Below are 19,482 nucleotides of genomic sequence, written 5' to 3'. Positions count from 1 at the left end.
GAACAAGTAAGCATCAGTAAACCTGGCAATACGAAACAGCCACCCACCCTCCTGGGTTTTGTGCTGGAAAAAGTATTCCAAGTAAAAGAGCATTTCTACAACTCCCTTTGGCTCAAATACAAAAAAGCAAAGCAGCAACGTGGAAGTCTTCTCCAAGCCAAGCAGCACTGAGTACAGGACCACGGCTGGTACATGCCATCCACCCAAGTCCCTCTTCTCCACCACCCCTACTTTGCCAGGCTGCTGGCATCTGAACTTGGCAACGTACTGCCACTCCTTCACTGCCACCACTTACAGAAGGTATTTTAACACACACATCTGATAAAATCGAGGCAGGATATCACGACAAACCTGATTACAGGTAAAACTCATCAAATGGTGTGGTGTATTGACTCCTAACCTCCCAGACCCCTAACCAGCCCAGTGGGTGGGGCTCAGGGGTTCATAAATTACGATGCTCCTCGCTGGGTGCTACTGGCAGAGCAAAGTTGTTTGGCTTCTGCTGGCTTGCCATCTGTCTTGCCAGGATGGATCTGTTATCAAGAAAGGGAACAACCTTTGCAGCTTATCTTTCTCCTCACATGCTGTAGGAGTGAGGGATGGATTATTACACTGATCCTGCTCAATTTCTTAAGTAGCCAAGAGATATCCTCCTCACTCAGAAAAAGAGGTTCAATATCAACTGTTGTGTAAAGTATAGATTTAATGCAAATCACACTTTCATCTGTTCATTTCCAAATGCAACCCAAACAGGTGTAGAGGGACAGAGGGACTCCACTGCTTAAAAGCAGCACCTTTAAGAAAGTTTCTAAGAACTCAGGAACCTGGTGCTTTTAGTATTAAGAGAGAGAAAATCATTACAAGGAATTTAGTAGTTGAAATAGTTGTTTATTTACTACACACAAGAAAATTACCATTGCAGTTTCAAAAGTGGAAAACATGGTAATTTTTTGTGTTAATGGAGAAATAACAGATGACAAAGTAACAAAACCAGCCATTTTATTCCAGTTATTTTATCTACACACACTTGCACACACACTAACACATCCTCTCCAAGAATTAAGGTTTTAAAAATATTACTAGCCATCAAAAAATGTTATTAAAAAATGTCTCAACTTTTTGCATGGAAAAATGTTTTCTGGCAAAAGATTAACATGATTAAAAGATTAACGTCTATTCCAGTTCTTAGCTGAAATGCTGGTTATGTTCAGAGAAAGAAAGGCATACCACCAGTATTCTCATTTGCCATGAATGTGCAGATTAACATGTCTTTTGTTTTGGCAGAAAAATCTTATTCTGCACAGGTACAAAAGCTTTCATACACATACTCCTCAATGAATGTAGCATTTACTGACAAGCTCATTTACTGACATGAGATTTATTATATATTTTCTATTACAAATCTTTCAAAAGAAAGAATGCAGTCAACTTGTTTTTCCACATCCTGTGTTTTTCTAGGTTTAAACATGGAGTTATTTTCCTTTAGGTATCATCTTGCTAGCTTTACAGTCACATAAACAGAGTTCTGCACAGACTTACTCAAGCTAACCATGGCTAAGCTCCTGGTTCACAGTGCTGAAATAACAAGAATTACCCAGTGTACACCTGTCACTCATCATCCAGATGAATTAAAAAAGAAGCACTTCTCAAATACAGGTAAAGATGAGCTTTTTTTGGTCCTATACGAAGTAAATCTTAAGGCTCTTGCAGCACACTATAGCTAGAAAGTACTCATTTAGGAGCATTAAATTTGTGATAAAGTATTGATCTATTCATCAGCAACTTTTTAATCTTAAGAAATACTTGAGAGCTCAAGTATTTTTTTATTTGCATACATGTATGCTTCCTGCTCAACACTAATAATTTTTAAAAGGTTTCAGCTCTGTGGCTGAAGACCACTGCCCAGGAAAGCACGTTTTTCATGCAAGAAAGTCCAAAGGCACCTTGATTCCAGAAGTAACCAGTGTATCTCCTGCAACCAAAGAGACAGTAAACCTAATGAGAGTCGCTCACTGTGCTTCCCAACAGCTGTAAAGTACCAGAAAGTAGCTCCACAGAAACAACTATTTTGCTAATCAAGTAGTGCAAACTGTGTATTTCACGCCCATGATATTTTTAAATTACAGCAGGAGTTGCCTCCTCTTTTTTACCCCGGGCACCTGCCAGCACTCTCTCATCTGCATACGCAGTGAAAGTAATGAAAAACTTCAGTTCTCACAGACCTAAAATACAGCATTTATTCGACAAAGTAACTCAGAGTAGCACAGCACCAAGCAACCCTTGTTATGCTTCATGTCCTTGGTATTTGTTTTAAATGAGAAAATTAACAAGGGAAAATAAGTCCCAGTTCCTTTTCAACAATGCTGTGGTTTCACCTGGCAAGGAGCTAAACATCACACAGCCGTTCGCTCACTCCCCTCCACTGGGACAGAGAATCGGACAGTTTAATAGGACAAAAAAGGGAAAAATAATAATCATAATAAAATAATTCACAAAACAAATGATGCACAATGCAACTGTTCACCACTCGCTGACCAATGCCCAGCCAGTCCCTGAGAAGTAGCTGCCACCCTCCAGCCAACTTCACCCAGGTTTCTTTTGTTTGGCACGACATCATATGGAATATCCCTTTGGCCTGTCTGGGTCAGCCGTCCCAGCTCTGTCCATTCTCCGCTTCCTATGCACCCCCAGCCTTCTCACTGGTGGGGTGGGGTGAGAAGCAGAAAAGTCCTTGACTCTGTGTAAGCACTGCTCACCAACAACTGAAACATCAGCATGTTATCAACATTACTCTCATCTTGAATCCAAAACACAGCACTATAAGAGCTCCTAGGAAGAAAATTAACTATATCGCAGTCAAAACCAGAATAAACAAGCAAGTTTAATTTTTGAGGCTTTGTTGGTGAAGATTTACTAGGGACAAAAAACAAGTGCTGCTAAGAATTCATGCAATAAGTGGAGCACAGAGATTATACAATCTCATTTGCAAACGCTTCAATGTCTACTGCTACAGGAGACACATTATTTTAAAAACCCAGGTTTTATCAAATTTTGAGTTAAAAGATAAGCAGGTAGGATACAGCCTCTGACCAACAAGCATGGGTAAAGATCTTTCCTGAAACAATTACAACTAAATATTGTTTAAACTTGGCAGTCATAGCCAGTTCTCATGTTACAATCATCAGTGAACTAAACTAACACACAGAAGTTTCTAGTAAGGCAGGGAAACATGATGCCTGCTGAACAACAGGAGATAGGCACAGGAGTTTAAGAATTCTAAGACATCCTTTGTGTCTTTTTATCCCTCATTTTCTATTGCACAGAAAGAATAGAGAATAAATGTTTCTGAACATTCATCTACCCAATCACAAAACTTCTAAAAATTACTTTTACTCTCTGTCATGGTTTAACCCCAGCTGGCAACTAGGACCACACAGCCTCTCACTCACCTCCCACCCTCTGCCCTAACCAGGATAAGGAATAAAATTGGAAGGGAAGGGAGAAACTCATAGGTTGATAATAAAAACAGTTTCATAAGACATAAGAGAAAATTATAACAATGTATATACAAAATCAGTGATACACCATGCAACTGCTCACCAACCAGTGACCAATACTCTGCCCATTCCTGAGCAGCAATTGCTATCTCCAGTTCCAAAGAGCCGATGCCAGAAGAATGAAGATCTGGACAGCAGTTCATGCTCAAACATGATCATACTGAACAGCTGGTCTCAGAAAAGAGAGCACCCTGGTCTTGAACAGCCGATCCCAGAAGAAAAAAAAGAGTAAATGGCAGAGCTGGAAAAGCTGGTTTCAGCTACATATGGAGCATGACGCTAATGGTAGGGAATAGCTCATTGGCCAGCCTGGATGTCAGTCTAGGTGCTGTCCTGTTATGCTCCCTCCTGGCTTCTATGTGCACCTGTAGCCAGAAAGTTGAAAAAGTCCTTGGTCTCCTTGGCGACAGCCAAAACATTAGCCAGTCCTCACATTCTTTTCATACTAACTCAAAAACACAGCCTAGCTACTGGAAATTAAAAATTAACTCTGAGCCACGCAAAGGCATGGGAAGTTCGGTGTGTTATCACATTATTTTCATATAAATCCAAAAGAAAAGACTGTGCTAGCTACAAAAAGAAAAGAGTCTAATCACTATGATGAATATTAACTCGATCCCAGCAAAACCAGCACAGGTTTTGCTGCTATAGCATTTTTGCCAGTGCTTGGTCAATATATTCTATGAGATACTCTGGATAAATCTGTTGTTTCTCAAAGATGACAAAGATAGAAGGGTTTGAATAGTTATTCACACAACTATCATAGAAGTTTTGGTTGTCCTTCAAGGGAGGCCGAACATAAGAAGAACAACCAAGAGTGAACTCCCCCACCAGCACCCGTGCCAGAAACATTGTCTTGGTGTATGAGTCTTCGTTGCAGTAGTTGTCAGAATAAGACGCATCTCTTGCAAAATAGCTTCCTGCAGAAGAAAAACCAAGACAGAGTTGATAAGACACCAAAACTGCAGGGAAGGGAGTGATACAGTGTCAAAGTGAATTCATAAGAAAAAGCCATGAAACAGTTCATTAATGGCCTTTCCAAAGCCTTCACTCATGTCCTGAATGGCATTCTTAGTGAAATTCACCACTGCGCTTTACCTACACTTTTATTTTTCACAGCACACATACTAAAAAGCCACACAAGTAATGTTTATAACGTTATCATGTTCCTCAAAAAGATTTCCTCCTTCTCCTAGACATCTACCTCCCTCCCCAGTCTCATTGAACTTCCTCTCCTAAGAGAGGCTACTAATATTCAGCAGAACATTTCTGAGAGTTACGAGGTCTTCAATCGGACGGGTGGGTAGCCTGTCACTTGGCTGTTCCACTTGGTATGTTGATCCTTTCCTGCACACAGGACAATGTAAAGGAATATCATTTGCTAACAATGCAAAAAGCCTGTACTCAGAATGGCATTTATGTTCCTGGAAAAAAAAGGCAAATAATGCTATTTTCCTTTCCCATAGGAGCTTGGAGAAACTGGAAAAGAAGCAAGCCTGGACTCTAGGAGAAACTGTCCCTAGAACTGGACTCTCCTAAGCTTGTCTTTTCTTGCAAGGGCAGAGTGGAGCATTAAAGGCCTTTCAGTATGCCATAGCTCCACCTAACCATTGCAGAAGTCAGCTATGTCATCCTCATCATCACAGAGCTAGGCCCTAGATTGGCTGAGCGCCCTCTTCGTAACTTCACACCTCTGCAGTAACTACTGAGAATTTTGTAGTAAGTCCAAGGTTAACGAAAAAGATGAAAAACAACCTTTGCCGTAGACTGTCCCATGAAGGCCACAGATCCTCCAGTCAAAATTTTGCTGACAGATGGCATCAATGTATTTTTCACTGGTTCCATGAAATAAAAATCGCTCATCTGCAGCCTTTCCACCATTGCTCTTCTGCATTTGTTCCTTTTGCCTGCAATAAGAAGCAGTGTTTTTACAGTTTCACAGTGGCTGTACCCAGACACATTCCAGCCATACTAGCACTCAGAGGTAATTTCACACAGAGTACTTTCTGAAAATACTTACATTAAGGTCTGAACTTCGGGCGTAGAGGGTGTCCTGCTGTCTAGCTGGGTACAAAAATGCTTTTGTTATACACAAATGCCCCCAGATTCTTAAGAAGAAAAATGTTTTGTTTCATTTACTGTCTTTGGGAAGTAGGCAGAATCTTATATATTATTTTTTTTCTGAACACAGGAGTTCATGTTAAGGCGTTCCCTCAGTGAGTTCTGCATTTAGTTTTGAAGGCTGTTTCAGTTTTGACCAGCTACAAACCAGTGTTTGTGCCAGATGTGACTCATTACCAGCTTCAAAGCTTCAGTGGAAGGCAGCTGTCCTGCACACAGGCCTGGCAGAAGTCAGAACCACTTAACCAAGAGTAAGGATTCCTCCCACAGAGCTCCTCTAATTATTCTAAGCATTACGTCATGACTGAATTTTGGTTTTGTTGATAGCTCTTTATCCCAGTGTTGACCCTGGCTAGGTACTTCAGTGAGGGAGTGGAAACAGATTCTTAATTGCAGCTACATTTGAGGAATGATTATGTTTAGCATACAGCTAACTGCAGAAACAACAAACTTCATGCACACATACCAGAGCAGTATTTGACACATACCATTGATACAGTTCCCAGAGAGATGGGTTCTGAACTCTACGAATTCTTTTAATAACTGTTTTGGGCATTGTGCGCTGGAAGTCCACCTTTACTTTATTGTATTCTTCAGAAGAAGGGTGAAGTTCAATCAGCTGTAAGGAAACAATTAAAGAGCTACTCCCATCTTTTACCGAATCATAACAAAGCCACCATACATAATGCACTCTTCAGACCTTTAAAGTCTTTTCTGTGAAAAAGACGTACAAGCATCAAAAATACTCTTGGAAGAAAGGGAGATTAGAGATTCCTGCTCTGTAAAAGTGAGCTTTTACCTAGGGAAAATTAACTCCTGGAGTTAGGACACCCAGACTGCACTCCCACAAGACATTAAAGGAGCTGCATGCTTTTGTGCAGCCACCCAGCCTCTTTTAATAATTGGGCCAAGATACAATTGCATACATATATCAAACAGTACCTAAATACATAGAAGAAATGAGCACATAAATAAAAAAGAATGGAGAATTTATGTTGTAGCAAATCAAAGAGCACCTTTACACCCATGCTTTTTAAATCTTTATAGTTTATACTCCCTACAGCCAGTGAATATAAACTGCACTGCCTGCTATGTTTTTAAATAAATAGAAAAGGCTTTATTTGTTCAACAGGTCTAGGGAAGAGTAGGGACAGACTGCCGAAAATCACTTTCTTACATGAGAGTCTTGAAAGCAATCAAAGTTTCCTACTTGCATGTTTTCCGTAGGAACACAAAGAATGTCAACGTTAGCCTTCCCTAGTTTTTATTGACAATTTCTTGAGGATCTGCATTTTGCAAGTTAGTAGTTTTCAGGCTCCATATAAGATCTTTTCTGCAGGTATAGTTACTAGAGTTGTCAGAGGTGGTAGCAGAAACAAGCAAGAAGTCAAAGGTAAACCATGCAGATATTAACTGGGTGTGTTACAAAGGTAAACAAGTTAACTCCACTGGAGTGATAAATGATGCCAGCCTGAACTCTGTTGATTTCAGCAGTGCTCCATAGATGTACAACAGTCTATTTATACACAGCTCAGGGAATGGCAACCCTGAAGTTCAGAGGCAGGATTAAGCTCTGATACTTGAGCACCTTGGGTTTCCAAGCTATGTATCTTGGGCACCTGTAACACTCTTGCTAATTCAGGCAAATTTGCCAAGGAAAGGGATAAATAGTAGCCTTTGGAAGTCAATGTTTCCATTGTTATACTGCCACCATTTGTTAGTTGAAATTAGGCTCTAGTTTCAGCTCTAGGCCTGTCAAGTGTGATACCAAGCTCAAATTTACCAGCACCTCCGCAGTATGTTACACAAGAAACAGTCATCTACAAAGGCACAACCAACATTGAACTTGTGATGTAACAAACCTGTACACAACAAAACTGATGGAGAGAAAAACCAAAAAGCTCCAAACCTTGAATCCCAGTTCAGGCACAGCAGATTTGTCCCAGTGAGCTGGAATGCCCCTAAACTCTTCTGTATGTTTAAAGCCCCTGTACATTACAAGATATTGAAAAACATGTAATTAAAACAAAACAAATCCCTACATTTTATGTACACGATACTAAACATTTTTGCCAAATTTATGGAGAATATAAGCAGCTGAACATATTCAGAAATATTTTGGTACATGAAAATATTTGTTCTAAATCATCATGTCAAGACTTATGGCAGGAAGCAAGATGCCAAATGAGAAGAAAAATATTAGATATACACTGAACTAAAGATGAAAGTAGTCGTCTTAGTCGCAAAGAGTTGAATGAATACATAAAAGCCCTGCTACAACAGGGCAGATAAATAAAAATGCATCTAGTATCATCTCAGTATGTCAGAAACAGAATATATACAGCCCTTTACTCCACTTCCACCTCAATTTTAGTGTGTTTAGTTGCTCTTTTTCCTGTTGTTTAATCAAGCACTTTGTGCTGCAAGGGAATGTACAAAAAAGTTGGCAGTTGCATGCAATTATATAGAACTTTTCCCCTTGCAGACTGTCACCTTTTGCGCCACCTGTGTCAAGTACTACTTTCCTCTCAGACCGTCTGGTTGTTCTCAAAAGAACTGGTTCTAAACTTGTAATTAGCTTTGAAAATCACTGAATTCAGACGTCAGAAACGGCTACTATGCATAAAACTTCTTGCTTCCATCTGTATCAGCTGCTCTAGTAAGACAGCTCCCTCTAATCAAAGGCTCCCTACAACACTGCTACATGTTGAATTATTTTATATGCTTCCACACTTTCTGTGACCAAACCCAAACTTCCTTTATTCCCAAGGTTCCCAAATTGCTTGAAAACTGCTGGTCAGGCTGCATTACTGCCCTGGGTAGAAATTGTTGGAGGAAAGGTATGTCCATTCCCCTCTCAATTTCTTTTAAAATTGTCTTAACAGCTACTCATTCACCTTGGAAGACGTTGCATTCACAATGCACTAAATTCATCATCTCAGAAGGAGCAGTTGCAGCTTACCTTGCTCTTGCCTTTTCTACCTCGGCCTGAGAGACAAATTTAGGTCTTCTGCAAATCCTTCTCTCTGTTGTGTAGCGAAGGTTTTTCTGAATCATGGCTAAAGAAAAACAAAAAGCAACAACAAACAAAGAAATGAAACCCCACAAAAAAACCCACCAAAAAAAAAACAAAAAACAAAACAAAACAAAAACAAAAAAGACAACAAAAACTGAACAATCAGAAAGATGTTTTAGAAAGCCTTCACACTTCCAAAAAACTTGCTACTACATTGTTTTGCCAAAAATGTTGAAAAAAAACGCACCAAGTTTTTTTTTTCTTGCTACACAAAGGGAAGTGAGAGCAGGATGTGGAACCCATGGTCTATCTGTATAAATCACTGATAAGGATTTCAGTTTCAGTTTTGCTCATAACTTTAGAAGGAATGACAGGCACTGGTAGCTATTTCTCCTTCACTGTTCCATCAGCCACACTTTACTGAAAAGGATCACTGTAAACCGAATATCTACTTCTGCTCCATGTTTTGCATCCCTCCTCAATTTGCAATCAGGATACTGTTTTCTTATGTGTAAGTTGTAGAGTTCAAATCCTATAAATGCAACCTAACAGCTATCACAGATCATTTCTATTGACCACCAACAGAAACAAGTCACAGCAACCTGGATTTTAGAGGCATTGTTTCTGGATCTTGGAACCTCTGTAGCTACTGCCAGGTCATACTAGTAACTAAGAATTGGTAGCAACCAGCAGAATAAGGCTTTATCTTCAGAGAGAAGGAATAAAAACAAAAAAAACCTCTTGGTGCTACCAAGCCTAGAAACTAAGTTATGGAAGACATAGTACATGTTTGCCTAGGTTACAAAAAAGCCAAAACCTTAGAAAAGAGATTGATTTACCATGCAATTTTCTTTTCTAAGCCAGACAAGTTTCCCCAGCCTATATAGATGTTCACAGCACTGCTTTAAATTGAATCACAAACCACATATCATATGCCCTTTCTGCTTCATTTTTTTATTTTCATGCAGAATGAGGCAGCAATGGAGAGCTGGATCAAAGGCAGCTACACCAAAATGACAGCCTAGATGGCTTGATTCCCACCATCACTATTCCCTGTGATTTTTGAAGAGACTATCTGGAAAGGTAACAGTATTAGAGATGACAGTGCCATGACAAGTGGCTTACATTTCCTGAACTCTTGGGAAACACATCTTCCTACTTTGACGTAGCCACGGCATGTTGTCAGCTTTTCCAGACAGGCAGAGCTATGAACAAGGAGCTATACAAGTCTTGCAATACTAAGGATCATCTGGACGCCACACTTTGCCCAAAAGCTCTTTCCTCTGCAAGCCAGTGATTACAGCAGACCAGAAGCTGGCTTGCCAAGTCTTCCAGAAGTTTCTCACCATTTGTGTTGGTGAAAGCATCAATGGTGATGTCACACTTTGACTTGCTGGCAGACATTTTGAAACCTAGCAAAAGAACTTCTCAAAAATTAAATGGAGGAATAGGAATGCCACTTTGCTTATGTGAGCAGCTCTTATTCTGACAACTTTGATAGAAGCTCTGTCTCTCTAAGCATTGTAGTTCAAAGTTCAAATTTCTCTATCCCATCTCCTTTAGTAACGTAGTTTAAAACCACAAAAGACCTGTGAAGGAGGAAGGGAGGGACTGAAGGAGAAACAAAAGGAAAAACCAAAACAAATGCAACCTACCTCCAAAATTGAGTTCATATTTATGTCTCCCAGCTTCGAAGTTCAGCTTTGGAGAACCTTTGGCTATATAAGCTTTCTCTAGGTCATCACTGGAGACAGTAGCAGCTACATGATCAACATCCTGTCAGGCCAAAACCATAGAAAAAATAATTTTCCTGTTCTGTTATATACAAGCAAGTTTAAAACCAACAACTGTTAGATGGTATGGCGGCTGCAGCATGTACCAACTTCTGTGCATGATAATAGACATTAGACAAAAAACACGTATTAAGCCATTGAAACTGCCTCTAAAACAAACCAAGCAGTGTTATGAAGCCTAAACTTACACTTTGAAGTGCATGAAGTGAACACAACTACTGAGACCACACATTCACCTTGGGAAAGACAGAGTTGTAATGGAACCTCAGAAAATAAAGTTTCGGACACAAGCAATGAAAACAATGTGTTAATGTGATCCTATCTGACATGACTCACTGAAGAATTATCCATATATTTGTGACTCACCAGCAAGCACTCCCCTACCTTAACCAATTAAATTTGCTGGGAAAAGATCCCTTTAAAGTCCATCTGTATAATGGGGGCAGGGGGAAGGGTAACAAAAGAGTGGGAGGATATAAACACTGTATTTAGTAGTTCTGTGCTTTTAACACAGAGTTAAGTTTCCCTATTTCTCCACACTTACTTGTTTTCCATACTCCTGCCACTGGCCATACTCATCCTCCCAGTACCAGATCCATTCTGTTGTAAGAATGAAGTGAGGGGGTTTGGTCACAGAGGAGGCTGTAGAAAGACGTCTAATCTTTTCAAACCCACAGCACATATTCAGAAAACAGATGCATGACAAGATGGAGCCACTTTCAGTAACACCATTACTAAATCTATTAAAAAAAAAAAAAAAAAAGAAAAAAGAACAAGAAGAGAGAAAAAAACTCAGAACTGTTTGTGAAGCTTTACACATAGGTTCAAAAGCCCACCACAAATTTTCAAATTAAGTCAACATCACTCAGAAACAGAACGCAAACCTGCAGCTTCTACAACAATCCTGTCTCTGTCTTGTGTTTGTATGGATTTTGCATTACAATATTACATCTCGAATTGACTCCCTGGATCGTAACCATTATCAACACATAAATTCATGAGATACATAAGATGAACAGAAACAGTGGAAAATGTACACTGCCTGCTTCTTGCTAAGCAACTACACTCTAAACTGAACAGTGTCATAACTTAAGCATGGCTTCAAGGAGCCTCTAATGTAACATTAGTGGGCCAGGTAAATCCTCTAGCATGGGACGCAGCACACTGGCATAAGCCCCTTCCAATACCCTCTTTGTGCTACATAACTCGTTCCAAACTCTTAAAGGTGTTTCCATATTCTTAGCGGTTCTCTAAACCCAAGAGTATCTCTCTCTCTCCAGGTAGACAAGGTATTCTACCAGGTCTATAATATGGACTGGGCGGAAAGGGGTTAGAGGGCCAAGTCTTATGCTACCTTTCCATCCTCCAGCTCAAAAGGTGAAAAAGAAGGTTACTTCTAATCATGGGGTCAAGCTGTGTATTAACAAGCTCTAACCAAAGACAGATTCTCACAAGTACTTTTGAGAAAAACACCATTCTCTGTAGTTTTCCAGCCATCCTCAGTGAGGATTAAGTATTGTTATGGTAGCAGCAGTAGGAAGTATTTATACATTTATTCACAGCAAAGAATACTAGAGAGTCTGCAGGTCAGTCACATAAAGCAACTGTGGTGGATTGACCCCAGCCAGCAACGAAGCATCCACACAGCCGCTTGCCCATCCCCCTGCCCTTTCTTGCTTGACAAGTGGTAGAAAACAGGAAGGGCAAAATGAGAAAAGTTATGGGTCCATATGAAGGCAGTTCAACAGGTGAAGAAGTGGGGGTGGCAAATAAACAAACAAATAAATAAAGCAAGTCACTCGCCACCTACCAGAGGCAGTCTCCTATCCAGCCAGCCTCCAGATAGCAGCCACCTTGGAAACTAACACCACAACTTTTCTTTTTCTTCTGCCTGAGGTTTTACTGCTGAGCATAACGTTATTAATATATGGTATCGGAGACTCCATTGTCAGCTGTCCCAGCTGATCCTCTCCCAACCCCTTGCCCACCTCCAGGCAGAGTGGGAAAAAGAGAAAGCCTTGACTCTGTGCAAGCACTACTCGGCAACATCTACAACACTGGTGTATCAGCAGCACTGTTTTAGTCACAAATGTATGGGCTGCTATGAAGGAAGACAACTCCATGCCAGCGAAATCCAGTACGGTAACCCAGAGGGTCCTATACAATCTCCAGGCATAAGTAAATCACAATGGATCAGATCTCTGGCAACAGACCAGCAAAGTGAGGTCAGTAGAAGAATACCAAAGTAAGCCACTTATGTAATGACTGAAATAGAACTGTAGCAATTTATAGCCACTAAGGGCCAGGTCTAATATAGCAAACTCTAAAGTTTATTAGATCTTTATAAGAGTTTATACCTGGTGTTATGGGGGTCACAATATGCTTTTTCTATTTCTTCCATATTCTTCAAGTCCTTCCAGGCATTACCATCAGAAATCTGCCATCTATATGGCAAGTGAAAATGAGTTCTAATACACTTCTCTGTAAATGTTAAAAAAAAAATCCCAAACATTATTTTTACTGGCAATGAGAAAAAATATCCATCATTTCAGTGCTCTACACCTGGTCAAAGTATCAAACACATAGCTATGGAAAGTATTCACCTTTGGAATCATTACAAGCAGTAGTTCAGATTTTTTCAGCATGAGCAAGCAAAACTTAATTTTTGAATTTAGGCAGAAGTTCAGTTTCTGTATCTACTACATTCTCTTCGTGTGTTGAAACTACTAGCAGGAGCTCAGTGGTAGAAGTGTTTCAGAGTCAAAACTTTACAATAAATTGAGAAGAGAAGCTCATACAGGCTATTATTTCATGTCTAGAATAACAGTGTAGACTCAAATATCTGTGCTAAACCACTTAGTCTCAAAGTGGTATTACCATGGTTAAAAAAAACAACCACACGAAACAACCCAACAGTGCTTAGCTTTAGGATAGGAAGGAGCACACGTAGGGACTTCAAGAAGTCTCTAAGGGTTGAGGCTTCACCAGGAACAAGAATAATGGTAGCATGTATCACAAGTGTTACTCAGAAACCATTTGAAGGGTCAGTATGCAGTCACTCCTCAATTAGAGTGAAGATCACATCACCAGTACACACATGCATAAACTTGAGGCTAGTTTTTGTAGAACAATCTGCAATCAGGGCAAGTCAAGGAGACTCCACCACACAGTTCATATGAGAAGGTGTGCAGTATGTCAGGGACTACTACAGGTCAAGAACATCAAGAAGGAAAAGGATGACAAATGGACAACCCAACAAGAAAGCCGGCACAGCAGCCTTTTTCCTGGACAAGTTGGGACATTTTGAAAGGGAGACAGCTCAGACAGATGGAAGCAAAGCACGCTAGAAATAAAAAAGAAGAAGGCAGAATTCAGAGAATCTTTTTGTAGCTATTTGGAAATAGGACTCCTATTATTCAGCAAGCCCTTAGGCAAACACAGATGGAGTAGCCAATCTCCAACACATGCTCATATTATACACTTCAGTGTAAAACAAAACAGCTCCTTAGTTTTGTACACCAGGTAGGTCAAACACTTTCCTACCAGCACTCAAGACTACAGTGAGATTTTAACAAATATAAGCATAAGCTCTGAAATTTCCCTTCTGTGAAAGATGCCTATCACTTTCTCTTTATAAGAAAAGGAAAATAGACTGCACTTGCTACAGTCACCACCTACCTTTAAAGCCACAACTTCTGCAGAGATGATATAAACAGATCTGTTCCAATTCTTCATCATTTGTAGCTGAGGACTCTCGGCTAGAGCTGTGTTTTCTCTCTAGAGCGGGGAATAAGCCTTATTAATACACTTTGTTTCAACAAGACCTCTTAAAAGTGCACCTGAAGGTAGGGAAGAAGCCTGAAAACAGTATTTATAACTGCGTTCTGCTCCAGAAAGACAATGAAGTCTTTGATAACCTTGTATACTCAAAAGTCCTATTCCTTTATCCATCCTTTCTGAAGTTGACTGTCCTGCAATGGCTGAATTCCTCAAATGCAGATTTTAGCTATCACCACAAAATAATAACAGAATTCAATGCCTCTGCATTTCTAGAAGGAATTGAGTCAACCGTGCATTTCACGTAGCTGTTCACATTGGTAGTTATAAAATCTGAAGTCTCAAAATTTGATACTTCTGTAAATTAAAGCACACCTAACACAGAAGGAAAGAAGGAACTGCGGGGAGAATAGCAGAGATGAACACACACACTTGGATTTACCATTCCGTTAGCCTTTTCTTCCCTATTATACTTATAATTCTAAGGAACTTCAAAAGAAAATAACAAAAAACATATTACATCTTTGAGAAGTACCCGGGATACTGCTGCCTGTGAATTCTTGTGCTAGACAACCACTACATTAAAGAAAATATGAGTAGTTTACAATCACACAAGTAAATGCCACTCCTATTTTTAAACAATTTTCTAACACTTTTTATGCTTTCTATGTTTTTTATCAAGAAAAAAAAATATAGATCTCCCTGTTTCCTGTTGCTGTTGTGCTTTTCTAACCCCACATTTAAGACTTTCACAAACACTAAGCACTTTATTTCTCAGGAGCCCATGCCTCGAAATCCCCTTCACTTAGGAAGACACAAATCTCTGTCAGTGAGACAGGTGCAAGACACATCAAGATGTGAATTCACTTTTTTTTCTTAATGACATCTGTGAGAATATTACATTCAATATAATGACTTTTCTTCTGGTGTTTTCAAAAGATGATATCATTTACCTTTGCATGGTGAAGACTTGGCATCTTCTATGTCATATGTGTTCCTGTTGCCACTTTTTATGTCATACATATTCCTATAAATGGAGGGCAGTTTCTCAATAATGTCTGAACTCATTCCCTGTTTCTCCAGTTTCTCATAACATTCTGACTTTAATAAGTCATGGGATCGCTTGCAGCTGCTGCCAAATCTGCACTGTCCCTGCAAAAAGTACTGGCAAACATGCAGTTTGGTGCAGATCTTTTTAAAAGTACAAGATCCATAAGGTCCATCACCTTTGTTATAATGCAAGCAGACCTTGGGTAGAGGAAAAAAAGAAATAATTTAAAGATTAAAGTACAATGTCCTCATATAGACTGTCTGAATCAATGATTTTAAATTTTTACAGCTACATGTCTACATTTGCATTTAAAAGACTTATACAAGTTTCCTCTTTCTTCTTGTCTTCCAAATGATTACTTGATAGTTTTTCCTTTTCCCTGTTGATGTCTAGAAAGATCTTTCAACAGACAACAACCATCTTACAGACATTCTCAAGCAGACAGGATTTTGTTCTAAGTCATATAAATGTAGGATAATGGATTTTACAATGTCACTACCCAGACTCCTTGGTTTTCTAGTTTTGGAATGGTGAACTTTTTAACCTGAATTTGATGGTAAGAGAGACTGGATCTGGCTGGGATGGAGTTAACTTTCTTCATAGCAGACTGTATGGCCCTATGTTTTGGATTTGTGACCAAAATAGTGCTGATAACACACCAATGGCTCAGCTACTGCTCAGTACTTGCACAGTGTTGAGGCTTCCTACACTCTGCCCCGCCTCAAAAAAAAAAAGGGGGGGAAGGAGCAGAGGTCAGGCCTTCGTACAATGTGTCTCTTGCTCTGAGGCTTGCTGGACATGGGTCTGCTTGTGGGAGGTGGTGACTAACCTCCTTTGTAACACTTCTCCCTTCTTTTCTCCACTTGCTAAACTGTCTTTATCTCCATCCACAAGTTTTATCACTTCTGTTGTTCATGTTTTGTCTCACCTGTTCTGCTGGGGGCAAGAGAGAAGGAAGTGAGTGAGTGAGGGGCTGTGTGTTCAGCTGCCAGACAAGGTCAACCCACCACAGACAAGAACATGATGCAGATTTAAAGTTTTAGATTTGCATTATGATAACTAAACTGAAACCTAACATCTCCATCTAGTATCAAGCCTCTTCCACTTTGTGATGCTCACTGAAAGACAAGGATAGGAAACCATCACAGTACTACTCACCTCTGGTAAAAGAGAAGGGTCATTTTGAAGCAGAAGCTGGCGAAGTTCACCACTGTTTAAATGCTCAAGTCCGTATTGTTTTAGAACACAGAGATTGTGGTCAGAGTAGAAGTTGTGAACAAACCTGCATTCCTTCCTACAAGTTAAGAAACCCAAGTACAAAGTGAATGTAACAGACTAGCACTATTTTGCTACCCTATCAATGCTACACTAAACAGCTTAGAAAGCACACCAAATTATCTCGTTTCAGAAGAATCTGTAGCGCTCCTTTATAAAGTCATTATGTGATTTGCTAAAGAGACTATATAATTACTCTGAGGATAATTACCATGCTATTTCTGATTTTCAGTCATTATAGCATCAGCATAGTCTGACAATACTGGTATTTCTGACCCGCAACTCGCAACCATGCGTAAGAAAACACCAAAAAGCCAGAGTAATGCACTTCAAACCGATAAACGCAGCACAAAGCACTCAAGAGTTTTGCGTGCAGCAGCGTGTGCGGGAAGGGGAGAGCAAAGCCCTGGCTGGGGGGTGAGCCGGGGAGGAAGTGCTACTCCCCAAAGTCTGGAGAACAACCTCTGTGTCTCTCTCCTTTGGGAAAAATGAAGGGGGGAAAGGACATGGATGAGGGAGCAAAGCCTCCATGGAAGCCGCCCTCCACTGCGGGGAGGACACAGTGAGGCGAGGCTGAGCCCCCAGGCTCTCGGCCGCCCACGGCGAGAGGCGGAAGCGGTCGCAGCACCCGCCCCCAACCGAAAAGTCACAGAGTTCTCTCTCAGAAACACTTTTTTTTCACTCCCACAAACGCGTTTAGTGAGCGCGATCAACAGCAGCGGGGCGGCCAGCACATGCCGCAGCAGCGCCCAGCCCCGCCGCGGGGCACGGGCGGCTTCGCTTCGTGGTCCCGCAAGGACGGACGAGGCCCCGGCCCCCGCGGGGACAGGAGGCTCCGCGGACGGCAACCGCGCCCGGGGACAAGGAGCAGCACACGAACGCCGGGAAAACGCGCCTCCCCCACCGCAGGGCCCAGACCCGCCTGCCCGCCGCAGGCAGCGCTGCGCGGGTCCCCGCCAGCAGCCCCGGGCGGAGAGGCGGCGATGGAGGCGCCCCGGGACGCGCCCCGGCCCGCCCCTCACCTGGCCTGCTGGTTGCGGCAGAGCCCCTTCAGGTGGTACTTGCAGAGATGCAGCCGCCCGCACTGCCCCGGGCAGCCCGCGCCGTGCTCCTGGCAGAGCCGCACAGGGCTGGTGGCCACCACCACCGCCACCCCCCCGCCTGCCGCCGCCGCCGCGCCCGCCTCGCCGGGCCGCCACACCAGCGTGAACCGCTGCGCGTCCCGCAGCGCCCGCGACAGCTGCTCGGCTGTGGGCCGGCCCGGCAGCCGCCGCTGGAGCTCGCCCTGCTCCAGGCAGCCGCCGCTGGCGCACAGAAGCCGCAGCGCTTGGGCAGCGAGCGCCATGGCCGCTGCGGTGCTCCCTTCCCCGTCCGGAACTGCGCCCGGCTGGCCGGCCCCCGGCAGCTCCGCCCCGGGACGCCCCAGCCGCCGGGGCGAGGAAACGAAAGCGAAACCGGCGGCTGAGCGGCATGGGCGGGTGGCGGCCGGGCGGGGGGGACGGCCACCCCGGGGAGGGGTCGGGGCGGAGCGAGGTGCGTTGAGCTCCCTTCCCTGCCCTCCCGCGCCGTCCCGGTGCCCAGGTTTGTTCTCGGCCGGGCCGGGGCTGCCACTCGCCCTCAAAGCCGGAGCGAGGTCCCTGTCGCTGGAGGGGCCATTCCTGCCTGCAAGGCCGAATTCACCTGCTGAGATGCTCCCAGAAACCCAGGGTTACCCTAAAGACTTTGTTATCTCTTCACTGGGGCTTGTGGCGCCAACTCTTGTGTTTTTCTTTAACCTGACTGCAGGGAGAGAGGCACATGTGAGGGGGGTGAGGGCCTTTGCCTTCCTCCCCCTGCTGATTTTTTGGGATGTATTGGCCATTTTTAACCGAATTCGACCAAAAAAAGGGGTGGCAGTGTTAGCAAACAGGACACATAACCACGGACGTAGTTATATGCGGTGCTTTTATTTCAGCGCTGGGAAACCAGGGGTTCGCACCCAAAGCTGGCTTCGACCACTGATTCGAACTCCACTACATTTATACAATTTGGTTACATACATATTCATTAGGGTTACAACGTATGTATTGCATATTCATCAGATTACATCATTATTTCACAATATCAGTTGCAACACCTTGGAACTACTCTAAGCATGTGCAGTGTCCTCTGGTGGTCGTTCAGGGGGTCTTCAGGATGAAGTAAAGAGTCTTCTTCACTCGTGAACTTTTCACCTTTTGTCACTGCACATGCGCACTATTCCTATATTCATTATAAAATCATGTAAAATACTCAGGTTTCTTAGATGCGCATCCTCAGCACATTCTATCAGTTCAAGATAAGATAAGGACTTACTGAGAACTAACAGAACTAATTTTCAGTTCTCTACTCTCAAACTAAGAGATAAAAAATTGTATACCACCTGTGAAATTTCAAGATAAGGTGAGAATCTTGGATACAGTTTACAAAAGCAAAATACAGCCAACTATAACAGCAGCTGCAAGGTCACACATCTCCTAGAGACCTAAGTGGCCCAGGGCAAAAGAAAGACCACAGCTGAGTATCCTTCACCACGTTCAGTTACAGGAAAAAGGCTGGCATGTGAATTCAACCATTGTTAGGTGCCAGAAAAACTTCTTGGTTAAGGTTTCTGACCTGCGTCAGTTTTCTGATGGTACATCATGAAGGGCACTCTCACACTCCTTTCCTTTCGACACATAGATTGAAAGCTGAAGTCATGGGCAGGCAGCTGCTGGACATGCAACTGCCCTGGTTGCGACGCTCATGGTTCCAACTGGTACACAGTGTCACTGCATCCTCCTGCACTGCAGCCCTGGCACCAGACTGTGGCTGAGCAACGTGCTCACCCTCTGGGAGCTCAGAAATTCCTTAGAAGTGAGATGTTCTTTTCAT

At 42.3% G+C, this 19,482-nt stretch overlaps 1 protein-coding gene across 1 annotated transcript; it reads right to left on the bottom strand.

Annotated features, from left to right (window-relative positions):
• Positions 1–867: 867 nt before the first annotated feature.
• On the bottom strand, positions 868–17,999 carry LOC102086205 (protein mono-ADP-ribosyltransferase PARP12). The gene is made up of 12 exons (XM_065037792.1): positions 17,613–17,999; positions 16,474–16,609; positions 15,218–15,512; positions 14,166–14,264; positions 12,845–12,968; positions 11,032–11,227; positions 10,350–10,470; positions 8,641–8,737; positions 7,588–7,666; positions 6,167–6,297; positions 5,313–5,464; positions 868–4,477 (listed from the first exon to the last, which is right to left on the bottom strand). Exons 1-12 carry the CDS (start codon positions 17,933–17,935, stop codon positions 4,203–4,205), a joined length of 2,028 nt encoding a protein of 675 aa, XP_064893864.1. The 5' UTR covers positions 17,936–17,999; the 3' UTR covers positions 868–4,202.
• Between the last annotated feature and the right edge of the window lie 1,483 nt (positions 18,000–19,482).

Source organism: Columba livia, chromosome 1 (genome assembly GCF_036013475.1).
Source record: "Columba livia isolate bColLiv1 breed racing homer chromosome 1, bColLiv1.pat.W.v2, whole genome shotgun sequence".
NCBI classification, from domain to species: domain Eukaryota; kingdom Metazoa; phylum Chordata; class Aves; order Columbiformes; family Columbidae; genus Columba; species Columba livia.
This window is presented reverse-complemented; position numbering and strand designations above follow the sequence as displayed.